This window comes from Osmerus mordax, chromosome 14 (genome assembly GCF_038355195.1).
Source record: "Osmerus mordax isolate fOsmMor3 chromosome 14, fOsmMor3.pri, whole genome shotgun sequence".
NCBI lineage: Eukaryota > Metazoa > Chordata > Actinopteri > Osmeriformes > Osmeridae > Osmerus > Osmerus mordax.
The window spans coordinates 5310249-5324041 of record NC_090063.1 but is presented as its reverse complement, the minus strand read 5'-3'; the positions used below and the strand labels follow the sequence as shown (position 1 = coordinate 5324041).

At 42.2% G+C, this 13793-nt stretch overlaps 2 protein-coding genes across 3 annotated transcripts; one reads left to right on the top strand and one right to left on the bottom strand.

The window, feature by feature from the left end:
- Window positions 1-143: 143 nt before the first annotated feature.
- Window positions 144-6603, bottom strand: tmem232 (transmembrane protein 232). 2 transcript variants are annotated; one of them, XM_067249871.1, is made up of 13 exons: window positions 6378-6603; window positions 6124-6235; window positions 5725-5830; window positions 5416-5573; window positions 5098-5197; window positions 4839-4960; window positions 3679-3827; window positions 3338-3464; window positions 2979-3165; window positions 2411-2589; window positions 1171-1493; window positions 819-888; window positions 144-387 (listed from the first exon to the last, which is right to left on the bottom strand). In XM_067249871.1, exons 1-13 carry the CDS (start codon window positions 6506-6508, stop codon window positions 208-210), a joined length of 1944 nt encoding a protein of 647 aa, XP_067105972.1. In that variant the 5' UTR covers window positions 6509-6603; the 3' UTR covers window positions 144-207. The 2 variants fall into 2 exon arrangements, with proteins under 2 accessions (XP_067105972.1, XP_067105973.1); XM_067249872.1 differs by having other exon boundaries at window positions 350-387; window positions 762-888.
- A 136-nt stretch (window positions 6604-6739) lies between these two features.
- slc25a46 (solute carrier family 25 member 46) lies at window positions 6740-11834 on the top strand. Its single transcript, XM_067250012.1, has 8 exons — window positions 6740-7175; window positions 7727-7769; window positions 7872-7929; window positions 8554-8631; window positions 8793-8893; window positions 9652-9708; window positions 10012-10069; window positions 10362-11834. Exons 1-8 carry the CDS (start codon window positions 6920-6922, stop codon window positions 10935-10937), a joined length of 1227 nt encoding a protein of 408 aa, XP_067106113.1. The 5' UTR covers window positions 6740-6919; the 3' UTR covers window positions 10938-11834.
- The last annotated feature ends 1959 nt before the right edge of the window (window positions 11835-13793 follow it).

Genomic DNA, 13793 nt, shown 5'->3' with positions numbered 1-13793 from the left:
TGTTTTTGTGACATTTTCTCTTCTGTAAATGTAAAACAACTGTAGAATACAGTTATTAAGTTGTGCTGCTACTACAATCTACAAATGTTTTATATAAATTATATACAAACACCAGTTTGGCTGGTAGAGGATAGATAGCTGTATTTTAATACAGTAGAGTACTTTGCTGTATCACATCACAGCTTGTGTCAGGTACGACTGCTCTGGTTACATTTCTGACTGGTAAACCCCAGGCAGCTCATATGGTCTGGTTTCCTTTTTCACCTTCTCCATCCGTCTTCTCATCATCTCTTTGAACCTCTCCTTCTCTTCCTCTCGTTTTTTCTCCTCTTCTTCCTTTTCAAGCTCCTCCTCCTCTGCCATTTTCATATGAAGTTCTTTTTGCCACTGAGGAAAGATACGAGAAGATACCATACAGGGTCACATAGCTCCTACATGTGACAACAGGGATGTATTTAAAAATAAATATACAGCTCTGGAAAAAATTGAGAGACCATTGCACCTTTTCATTTCATTAAAAATAAAAGCCTGAAGGACAATTCTGAGTGAGGAACCGAAGGGTAACATTTGCAGTGGGCTCTTCAATTTTACCCTCCTGTTCCTCACATAAAAATTGTCCTTCTCAACAAAAAAAGAAAAATGAAAGAAAAACGTGCAGTGGTCTCTCAATCTTTTCCAGAGCTGTATATGAGCAGACCATAATACATTACACGAGCGAGAAGTAATTACATACTTCTCTATATCAGTTTCCGTACACTTACATTTTGACTCCCAACAAATACCAAACATGCAATTCATGATACTGCTTGTCACATCACCTGGTCCTCGACAACCTTCATCAGATCATCGCTAGTCCGCACGTTGAAGTCGATCTGTTTCTTACTTTGTCTGCAACACATTTACACTGACATTTGAATCGTCCAATCTCTATTAGACCTCAAACCAGCTGAAAGGACAATAGCAACAGATCACAATCTCTTCCTCCATCTGTGACGGACGTAACAACATGAGGGAGGTGTGCATCTGCATTAGGGTTATGAGATCAGACCCAGAGCAAGGTACAACCCTAGAAAATGTATTGTAATAGCTGGAATAGAAAGACAGACATCGAAAACAAATGTATAAGCACAAAAAAAGGACAATTGGGAATACAAGCCCAGGGCTTTGTACCTGGAGTCTTGTCGACTCTCCCTGGATGTGGAGGTATAGGTCTGGTGGGTCACCCCAGGGGGGGCTGTTGGTTTTGGGGTTGCGGGCTGAGATGAAGGCTCCTGTCTGTGCCTGGTGGAGGTGAAGGGGGCAGGTTTACTTTGGGGCCTGGGGCAAGGCTGGAGCTGTAAAGCGGATGGGGTCAGGCAGGCATGGGAGAGGGCGCAGGCCAGCCTCCAGGAGATCATGTGACCATAGACCCCAGAGCCCACCCCAGCAGGGGGCGCGGCCTGAGCTCTTCCCCCCTCACTCAGGAAGACGTTCTCTGGGAGATTCATCTCAGCCTGAAAACCAGTCACAGAGATACTGTAGGTAGCATGATAAGATATAAAACTGGGACACAGACATCATACATCGGCAGAATGTTGAGTGTGCTCCGTACTGTCTCTATAGCCATGAATATTCAGGCCAGGGTCAAACTGTAAACTTGATCCTCTCAAGTGCTTTATCTGGGATGATTGAGACAGCCTGGTGAGGCGCAACCAGGGGAATAGTCCCAAAATTGGGAACATTTGTTCATCTGGCACTGTGGGTAGATGAGTGCATCAATCGAATTCACGTAGAGATGAGATCGGGAAAGCTGGATGGGAGCTAGTCTACTCATTTTAATACCTGCTATCACTCACTTTGATTAGTAAGGGCGAGAGGTTGCTCGGCAACGTCTTGCTTACAAATGAGTCTACCGTGATAAACATGCAGAGCTTTGATTGGACTCGTTAATTACTTTTGGTCGGTGATTATGAATAGCTATTGCAGCTACACCATTCACTCTAGAGAGACCTTGGGCACTATCCTTAAATTATAATTACTCTATACAGCTCTGATCCGCATAAAATTTTACCACCATGAAAAAGGTAGGCTATAGAATTGCAGTTTCTACTCCATCAGTGAGAAACATTTCACTGAATGCACTGTAGCAGCACTGCTGGGCCCTCCTATTGGTCTTATTGGGAGCTAGAGGATTGCATTCACAGCCCCATATAAGCTCACTCTATAGAGCTTGTTTAAAACGCTTGAAGGCTTTTACATTTGATGGGGGAGTGAGTGCTTTCTTGGTAACCCTATGTGTTTGAATCCATCTACTAAGCTCAATCACGTGATATAAAACTGTGTCTGGCCTTTGCGCCAACCCCAAGTAAGTTCTGAACGTGTCAGATCATGAACAAACCAGCTAGTTCTGCTTGACCCCCGGCCCCAATACCTCTAGGACCCTGGGTGCGTCCCGCACCCGTGGGTCCGTTTCCCGGGTGAGCTGCCCCTGCAAGGCGACCCACGCTGAGTTCCTCAGCCCCTCCTGGAGCGGTGCCCGGCCAAGTCCTCGCCATATGCATGCCAGGGCCTGGACGGCACTGTAGCGCAGACGCCAGTCGTCTATGCCAGCTACAGGATCAACCCACACATGATGACAGGGCAGCGTGACTAACTGGAGACCGGAGGAAGGCATTGAGACAACTTGGCTATGAGTGTAAGGGCTACAACAAAGCTGTTTGATTGGGATGTGCTTGATAATTAAACTATAATGGGTCTTGGCAGTGTATTATAATGACTAATCCAATGTCTTCCACGCAAGGGGAGATGAATAAAACATTTATTCCACCCACAGCCACATTCACTGATACTTGAGCAGAAACCTCACATAAACATGCAGTACAGCGTCTTTCTCTTCATCACTGGCTTTCTGCATTTGACCGAATCTTTCAAAGGGCAGGTTCTGGGTTGTTAATCTCCCCATCTGTACAGAGGGACTTGTGGTCGTATGGAGCACTTACCGCTGATCAGGACGGCTAGCAGCCCATCTGTGCCGCAGCATCCGGGACGAGGAGAGGGATCTCCCGTCAGAGCTGTTTTCTGTACCTCGGCATTGGTGCTGTGCAGGCAGATGTCTGCTAGCACAGTGGTGTATATGTGTTTCAACTGCCAGGGCCAGTTCCCCTGGGGGCTCGGCGACCTGCCCTCCTGAACAAACAAGGTGACACGGTTGTAGAGGAAACCAAACAAATGGAAAGAGAGAATGTGAGCGAGGGAAAGCGAGACGGAGAGGCCGAGGGTGAAGAGAAGAGGTAGAGCGCGAGGAGAGAGGGAATGTGTAAACGTATAGGCTGTGACTAATGCACCCGTACTAACATACCGGTGAAGCGGATTGCTGTGCCACGTCTGGTTGTGATTTGAAGTAGAGCCTCATCAGAATCTGGAGACAATACTTGCTGGATTTGGCTGCTTCGCCCAGCACCATCAGCCCCAGTGCACAGTCCACCCTGCAGGATCCAAATAACAACATCGATATTTCACAGTGTCAAAATACACCGAATGTATTCCATTCACAGGCATTCGGAATGGTATTAGTTTCACACGTTTGAATAAATGACAAAGGGTTGGATAATGTTTACGAAAACATGTTGATGTACTAATGGGAAGTTGGCCGTGGTAAAGAGAGGTACAACACAGATTTGTCTGAGCAGTCAAACGGACCAGTTGTCACTGTGGAGCTTGTCTGTGAGCTGGACGAGGTGACGGGTCACCTGGGAGAGCTGGCCGACATTGTTCTGCACACAGTACCAGCTGAGCAGACAATGCCTGAGCACCTGGTTCACGGTGTACCCCTGGGAGCCTGGGCGAGCCTGTTCACATTCACAACAGAATCGCTTTGTCGTCCATATGTTACATCAAGCTGCGGAAATGTGTCTTCGGTTCCTACAAACACCCCTCATCACTCCACCGCACACAGACACACAAAGAACCGTCCCCCTAGGTACTTGTGTGATGATCACTCTGTGTGAATGTGCTATTGCTACCTTCCTATGTTGCTCCACACAACAGAAATGTTTGAATTATATAACTGCAGTATTGGCAGTGACAAACATGTTGTGTTTCTCAAAGTTTGCTGCTTCATTTGTTGTGGTGTTGATTCCCATTGTTTCTAGAATTTTGTACAGAGTGATCGGATACATTTGAAATAAAGGCTTTACTGGCCAAAACAAATGAACTTGATCACAAAAAACAACTAACATCATTTCACTAATCATATTATCAGCACATGGGAAAGTGTGAACGAGTACTAGTCAGATGAAATCACTCAATCATTCTGACTGGATTATAAGAGCAGACTGATTGCCGTAAAAGGAGGGACTCTGCATATATTGAATATTTTTGCCAATAAAAGCCTTTAGAACTTCTGAAATGCTTATCATTGTTTTTTAGTATACCACAGAAACATCTGAGAAAAAGAATCTACAACAACTGAGACAGCAAACTTTGCAAAACACAAAACGTGTCACTGCCAATACTTTTGGCCATGGCTGTACATAATATAACATTCAAAGTTCAGTATCCTTGATGAGCCTGATTATATCCCCTAATAAAGCAGACTGGGAGACAGGATGTGCAGGCGTTCAGCATACATGCTATTAATAGATGCCTTACAGCGATATGAGCTATATCCAGAGAGAAGCTCGTATTGTTGTGTTCCTTGTTCTATTTGGTGACGTTGTCTAACACACTGAATGATTCTTGTTTCCCCACCTGTGAACTTCACATGAGCACAGACAGTGCATAGCCAGAGCCAACAGACCTGATCCAAATATTCGATGAAGTTTAATGCAAAATGTACCTACAGTTATAAAAAAGCATACCAGTCCTGCATCATTTTCAGTTTGTCCAATTGCACAGATGATCTCGCCTGTATGCAACATGAAGTCCACGTAAAACAAGATGTTTGGGTATGGTTCATAGCTGGGCTGGCACTGAGAGAGAGCTGCAGGGCAAACAGGAATTTATATCCTTTAGCAATCTCACACCATGTCCGAACAAGTTCAAATACCAAACAGCCTTTTGTATGTATTAACGCCATGATAAAAGCAATATGTGATTCATTTCATTTTCCTTCCCTACCTTTTAAAAAACTGTGAAGGTGGGATTTGCTCCTTTGATATTGTGTTAGGTTTCCAGAGATGTGGAAGAGAAATAGCCTTAAGAAGACCAGATAGCCTAACTGAAGGAGAAGAAAAAAAAAACGTTCTTCCACAACCAATCAATAGCAGTCGACAATGTAGCAGGATCACAAAACGGACCCCTTGTAATACCTCTGAGAGAACAAAATCAAACACATTGGACACAGATCTCCCAGTTTGTATGGAATTAACATGAACATGGATTCCCACATTGTGTTTTCCCCTGTCACTAAATACACCCTTCACCTGGCTACTGTACCTTCAGCATCTTCACCTCACAGGTGTAGATGCTGGGCTTCTGGGCGGTGTCTGAACAGACCCAGTATAGAACAGACTCGGCCAGGTAGAAAAGAGAAGGGATGTGTTGTGCTTGTACTGGGGCATGATCGAGGGACATCAGCAACGAATCCAAAGAATCTAACAGGAGAAAAGGAGTGGCTTATATCCCTTGTCAACCTTTGAGTTTTTATTGTTGCCCATCTGGAATTTGATTGCCATTCCATCACATGACATGGTGTACTCATTCAGAAACTCACAACCAAAAACAACTTTTTTTTATCATGCCCACCATTTTGAATTTTCCCAAGGCACACACCAAGCAAGAGGAGCTCTGTCCATGCCAAGGGAAGCTCCACATATTCTTCCTCTCCCATACATTTCAGTCCTGCTCTGCGCTGTAGAAAAAAAAGATTAGATAATTTCCATAGAAACATTAAAAAGTGACATTTAATTAACCCTGAATACATTCCAGAAGTTTACAAGAGATTGAGCATGCTATTGCGCGCATTTTTACTGTTATTTCATGAATGTGCACTCTTCGCTTGATTGTATTTAGGCTATGAACGTCATGTGGAGTTCCACGTTGTACAGGTTGTTGCCATCTAGCGGACAGGATGCGCTATCTTGTTTTCAGTAAGTTTAAAAAAGTTCACATTATTCTTGATAAATGAAAAATACATGATCCCACCTGGCTGCGGATCAGAAGTTGTTTGGCCAACTCGACATACTTCTCCTGCTCATCAGAGCCATAGGAAAGATTGTATTTTGTGATAAACTGCTCGGTAATTTCAAACGGGTTTCTGTGAAGTACAGTACAGTAGAGAACGACCAAACTGTAGACCATGAGATGAAAGATCATAAATTAATATCACACCATTGTTGATAGACTACTGAAGTTTCAAGTTTCCCCTTCCCGTTACAATAGAACTAGCTCTACAGTACCTGACAGTCGTAAAATGTTTTGTTGTCCGGATTTTTTCTCTTTCTGAAAGAAGTCTCTTCTGTAAATCCGCTTTGTGTGTTTGGGATATTATGGCTAATCGACGAACAACTGGGACGCTGCTTATTGGCATCTTGCAAATCAATTGCAGCTAAATTACAAAAGTTACTGTCGTTGTGTGGATTTTTTGTTTCCTCTCCATCACTCCTTTGTAATTTGTTTTCACTGTTTCCATGGACGCTCAGCAAGGTCAAATAAGTTCACGGGAAATACTTCATATCCCATAATGCTTTATAGACGCGGAAGTACATAGGACAGTTTCCGGTTGGTTTGTTAGTTCATTCGCGTTGTTTTGCTTGCTATCAACGAAACCTAACTGGATCGGTTGCTAGCTAGCTTGACAGTGTCCTGATTTGGTATTATAGCTACAGTGGTTGTTAATCATTTTCAATGTTTTCCTTGACTTTTCAGTCAAAGACACTGTAAGGCTCATTGGGATAGGGATTTCAAGGAGCTGTCACGTCCACCCAGCTTTTCTGACAACATGACATCTCGGCGACCGGACAGCTTCGATGGCTTAGGTTACAGAGGAAGGGAGGATCCTGCCTACAGCGGGGGCTACACTGGAAGGTCATTTAACAATTCATCTAGTGTTGACCTCCAGCAGTGGGTAACAACGCCTCCAGATATCCCAGGTAGTCGAAACTTGCATTTCGGTGACCGCACGCCACAGTCGGAGACGGCCCCTGCGGGACCCGGAGGAGGTGCTGAAGATACTCAGCCGTCGGCCCCTCCAGCCGGTAGGGGACATCTTTATGTCAGATAGATCTGTGATTCAATATATGAAGAGGTCTCGGGTTTCTGAAAAGTTCAAGCCAAGTGATGTGGCGCTAACTGCCAAGCTAAGAACTTAAATTTAGGCCCTCCTTACCATTGCTCAGTCTCACGCTACTGTTACGGAAATAAATCGCACGTTAAATGTGCATTCCCACAGACTACTTTGAAGAGGCTATCTTTAAAGATCTCAAATGACATCAAACAAATACATATGCCCACACATTTTCTGACCACGCTTATATTGTTTTCCCCGTAGCTATCTTAAGTGGTTGAAGTGACTTCTAGGGAATTATGTTTCATTTTCGTCACTACAGTATGAAGGTTGGACTGGCCTCTCGGGTTGTAAACAACAGGAAAGGATGGAAAGGCCAAGTGTTCTCACCCACACTCTGTGATGAGCAGTTATTTACATTATTCAGAAATTATCAGGAGTTCTGTGCAGTGACACATTGGGGTGTTTTAGGTCAACCGGTGTATATGTTTGATTTTGTTGACCTGTATGCTTCTTTTACAGAACAATTGAACAGATTTGCAGGGTTTGGGATTGGACTGGCCAGGTAACAACCTTCAAGCACACTTTTCATAATTATTATTATTATTGTCAACATGATCATGATTTAACTCCTTAACCCTAATACCCTGCCCCCTCCTCTCCACAGTCTCTTTACAGAAAATGTGCTGGCTCACCCCTGCATTGTGTTTCGTCGGCAGTGCCAGGTAAGGATACCCCAGGAGTGTCAAAGTCAATTTCACTAAAAGGGCCACACTGGGAAATTTAAATCACACAACGGCCAGATATATGTGTGTATATCCCTTGTGCTGCCTTCGGGTCACATGACCCAAAGGTTCATAACGAACCATCGTTGTGTTTACCCAATTTTACCCAATACAAAAACAAATAAAAATTATTTTCTTTTAACCTTCGCAATGTGGGGGGTCTGAGACAGCCCACCGGTTAAAAGAAAATGCTTCACTTTTGTATGCGGTAAAGTTGTCGCAATACAACGGTGGGTCACAATGACTGATGGGTCAGAATGACCCGAAGATAACACAAGGGATATATATGTCTGTGTGTGTGTGTGATAAAAATGACATATATGGGTGGCATAGACTTTTATTCGGAGGCAATCGTAGTCCTTTCAAGCTCTCGCCTCGGGCCTTGAGTTTGACACGCGCCCCGACAAGTACACTAAAGGAACTGCGACGTGAAAAGACTAAATGTTATACCTCGTGAGTTTGATTGGGGGGTACGTGCTGTGAAGCAGACAGCCTGTGCACTAATGTGGTGAGAGTCCCTGTGATTCAATTACTGATTTGGTCCTCCCTGTTTGGTCCTCCCAGGTTAACTACCACGCCCGGTGCTATCATCTGTCTCCACTGACCGCCATGAGTGTGATGTACAATGTCACCAAGACCCAGGTCTGCGCCACTCTCCTCTATCAACACTAACCAACATTTCCTAAATCTTCTTACGAGCTGATAACGGTTAAGAATAAAGTAGCCTATTTCTTAATATTTCAGAGTATTGCGGTTAGAGTGGAGCATATTGATTCAATTTGTTGTTGCTTTTTTAACCACAGGGTCCTAAGGCTTTGTGGAAAGGGATGGGAAGCACCTTTGTGGTCCAAGGCGTCACTCTAGGGACAGAAGGGATTATAAGTGAATGTACTCCTTTACCACGGTACGAGCAACCTCATCCCAATCAAGGATTCAGCTGTGTTTCAGGACTCAGTCAAACAAAGTCCTGAGCGAGTCACGACCATGATTCCTGGATTATTCTCCCCCCCAAAATCTTAGTTTCTGAGGTTGTCTGTGTTAAGTGGGTGAAAAGCCTCATCTGATGGTAATATAGCTTCTAATGTTTTGATATTGAGTTGAGTTTGTTAATTGGATGCAGTTTAATAAATCTGCTTGACACTGGCAAACAGTTGCTGTGCTGAGCACACAAAGCATTGTATTTTGAAACAAGAAGTTTCAGTCATCATCAGCATTTGCTATATACGAGGATTTCCATCATTTCAACAACATTTTCAAAAAACATACAACAGAATCAAGAAGGAGAATCGTCTCTGACAAGAAGGAGATACTAGTTTTTGTTTTAGGATGAGGGTTTCCTTAAAGTACAGTTAGTAATACATGTGAATAAACAAAAAGGATTTACGGATCTGAAAGTCCGGATAGAAAATAAGTCAATGACCCTATTTGTTTATAAAAGTTTAAAACATCAGAGTCATGCTCCTTTTTGGGCTTGTACCTCCAGGAGTAAAAAAGGCCAGACAGTAAATAGTTTCTGCAACTGGTATATAATCATTATTTTACAATGTAGTAATGAGCCAAGTTTAGGACAGCCAAATTATAGATTTTACAAACTGATTTGTTCAACTCTGTTGGTCTGTGTTCTTACATAATAAATAAAGGGATTTTATATTCTGTTCTCAGGGAATTGTCTCACAAATGGAACCCAAAACAAGTTGTTGGGCATTTGGTCCTCAAAGGGTAGGTATTTAATGCAGTAACACAATTTCCAAGTAGTTTCCCTGACAAAGATTTAGCCTTGTCCTAGACTTGAATAGTAAATGAAGATTATCCAACCAGATCAAAGGAAATTAATTGCGTGATAAAATTGGGTATTCATCATTTGGTTATTGGCTAACTGAAGCTTCAAAAAGGTTTGTTGTGACCATGTTGAAGGGAATTTACATCCCATACTGTAGAGGCAGGCAATTTTCATTTGGATGTGGGTCTCTCATCTGTTTGGGCGCTTAAATCCTATATATTTTGGCTTTTTTTTCCCCACAGATTGACCTATGTAGTTGCCATGCCGTTCTACTCTGCAAGTCTCATTGAAACAGTTCAGGTCAGTACACAAAAGTGTCTCTAGTAACCACTTCATACACATAATTGTATCGAAAATTGTTCTGTTTGTCTTCCTTTTATAAACGGACAATTGGCTGCGTTAAGTTAACTTATGTTTGCTTCAGTTAAATCCAAAGAATGTTAAACGTGACCTAAATACATCATCCATGTGCTCATTAATATAATTTACAATTATATGAATTTTAACTTAACTCAAGGTGAATAGTTATTCATCCACATTTGTACAATTTGAATATACCCTAACCTTGTTGTCTCCTGTTGGGTGTTGGCAGAGTGAGATAATCCGGGACAACCCAGGCATTCTGGACTGTGTGAAGGAGGGCGTGGGTCGTGTGATGGGCATGGGCATCCCCCACAGCAAGCGCCTCCTGCCCCTCTGGGTGCTCATTTTCCCCACTGTCCTACACGGAGTCCTCCACTACATAATCAGCTCCTCCGTCCAGAAGCTGGTCCTCTTCCTCCTGCGCCGGCGTAGTCCCACCAAGCAGCCGCCTGACGGCTCGGAAACTGTGCAGAGCATGCTGGACGCCTACTTTCCCGAACTCATGGCCAGCTTTGCGGCCAGCCTCTGCGCCGACGTCCTCCTCTTCCCCCTGGAGACCGTGCTCCACAGGTTGCACATCCAGGGAACGCGCACCATCATCGACAACACAGACCTGGGCTTCGAGGTCCTGCCCATCAACACGCAGTATGAGGGCATGAGAGACTGCGTCAACGCGATCCGCCGTGAGGAGGGGGCCCTGGGCTTCTACAAAGGCTTCGGGTCCATCGTGGTGCAGTACTCTCTGCACGCTGCCGTGCTGCAGATCACCAAGGTGATCTACTCCACCTTGCTGCAGAACGTGTGAGTGGGGGAGAGAAAGAGGAGGCGATGGACAGCCACTGGATCTCCAAGTCTTTTGACTAGAACACCCCCTGTTTAAAACCTACTTTTCCACTCAAGTTGGGTCATGCTCATTCCATACGAGGTGGATGATGATGATGATGATGATGATGATGATGATGATGATGATGATGATGATGATGATGACAACGACAACCACAACAGACAATGCAATTACCAAAAGATGAGTTGTTTCTTTTAGTTTTTATTAACAATTGTCACTGTCACCAAGCACTTGATATGTAATTTATTGCATGACCTCAGTACTAATTATCATAAGTCCTTACTTTGTGAGCAGTCATACAAGAGTCATTCAAGAGTTCAATTCTAAGCTCTCTGGGTTGTGTGTAGTTGAGCTGAACAGAAAAACATTTGTATCCAAAGTTTGATGTTGTAAAACAAACCCCAAACTTGTGTTCTCTGTAAATCATGGCAAAATGCTTGTGTCTTGTGTTTCTTTGTCATCGTTAGGAAAGTTCATATTTGTCAAACGGCAAAATGGAAATGTGTTTCTGCTGGACTTGAATTGGCACTAGCAGAGAATAGGTTGTGCCAATTTATTCAGAGATGTATGTACAAAATGTACAGTTCAAGTGAAATAAATTATTTGCTTTATAGTTAAATAAGGTTTGTATGTAGATATCTGTCTGATACATCGGCCTGTTATAACACCCACAATGTATATTGCACATTGCATAAACGGTACATATACCAGTGTGTGGAACAAAAAGATCAAGACAAAGGTTTTGCATCTGGTTGATTGAAGTCAGGGATTTTACGTGCTGAGAATTGCCTCTTGTAAAGTACGTGTAGGAAAATGTATGAAGATCATTTGTTCATTGCTTGAAAATTGAAATAAAATTGAAATAAATCTATGGCTTATATTTCCTTCACCTCTGTGTAACCTTTCAAATTACTCAATTTCAAAGGGTCTCAATTTAGATTTGTATTGATAATTATTAACTGCAAATTGCTTTAATGACTTCAAAGATGCAGAGAGGGGAAAGTGCACTTGTCAAAGTGAAAACACTGGTTCTAATAATGACCTTTATGTGTTGGTCACTGAATTACTGTCTTTTTGGTCTTATTCATTTTTCTTAGTAACTTTTAGTTCAAGCCATAGAGCACTTCAGAGATTTTAAACCAGAGATCTGATATCTGGTACCAATATTAAACTCCCTTCTATATATCAGTGTGACTGAATGAAACGTGTAGGAACTATGCTTAAAGATTGATCTTTAATGATACATGTAAAGAGTACAGGATGAAAGTGAACTTTTTTTATATATACACATTATTCATATTGTTTATGTTTGCATGAGTCAGAGATTATCTTTCATGTGAACCTGAGTTTTCTGGAAGATGATTTAGTGGTGACTATTAGATGATGCTTGGGGTGAGGGTTGATGATAGGTATAAAAGGCCAGTAAGATTCAATGGTCACTGCAAAAGATCTCACATTCGGACAATGACACCCAAGACATATTTCATTGGTAAATTATTGACCGATCTTGCCAGATTAACTACAGGCCTAATCTTGTGCAGAGATGTTACATGTCACTGTTGGGTATGTGAACCATCATTTTGACTTGTTCTTAACTTTTGTTTCACAGCCTACTTTTCCCTGGCTGTGTCCTGGCACCTTGGCTGGAGTGCGGCTCTCCCTCGAAAGAAATGCTGTTTGTCGAAAATAAAGGATGATATATTTAATGTCATTGGCGTGGAGTACAAATTGGATGTAAGTTGAGCCCCCATATATTGACAATTCTGTAGATTTTCAGTTATTGAGCAATTATGCACCACATTTGCATTTAGACTCAGTTGGTTGTGATCTGGTTTTCCCACAGGAACTGAAGAAGTCTCTTCACTACGTAGATCCTGAGCCAGTATGTTTTCTCTGATTATCCCCACACTTTCCTTTGCAGTTGTGTATTTCAAACTCACTGACTCTAACTCTTGTGTACATTTCTTTTGTCAAGAATGTGGTCTTAGAGAAGTCTGACTGCATCCTCAACTGGTCTCAGTGTAACCGCAGTAACAAGGATGGATACTTGGCCGAGCTGGAGGAAATCCAGTGTAAACTGAAGCGATCAACCGAGGTGAGAAACAATGTCTTTAGTTTCCTCTTTATTTACCTGTCCATTATTTTTTGTCCATAGACACAAGTATGTGGCATAGCAGCCGTTGTCTGTATTTTGCATGCCTTTTGGGCTAATTGATGAATTATCTAATGCAAGCATGACTTGGCATGAATACGTATGGTATGCTTCAGAAGTCAAATATACATATAGGTTCAGCAAAAGCTCCAATTTTGTTGTGATAATTTATCTAGACTGTTATTTAAGATATACTTTTTTACAGGCTCCAGAATGCTATGGCGTCAAGGGAGATCAATTGAAGATGGTGACAGACAGAGAGATATCTCATCAATTCTTCAACTGTTGGAACACATTTGTATCTAAAAAATCAAAAGATTGTACTAAACCTAGAAAACCTAGAAAACATTAGAAAACATTACACCATGCTCTAACTTGAAACTTATAGGCTACTCTGCATTAACTGCATGTGTCATTTTATTTCGTAAAAAATAATTGTTGCAATTATTATTTTGTATTATTATTATTATTATTTCACTAGATGAGGTGTATTGGTATTTATGTGTTCATGTAATAAAAATATATATTTATAATGAAATTTGTAATCATTTACACATAAACATATAATCAAAATATAATATACAGATCCGTTGGATATTAGAAAATGTACAATTATTGTTGTAGGTTGCTGTTTGCTAAACAGCGGAACTAATATCCTTGTGGAA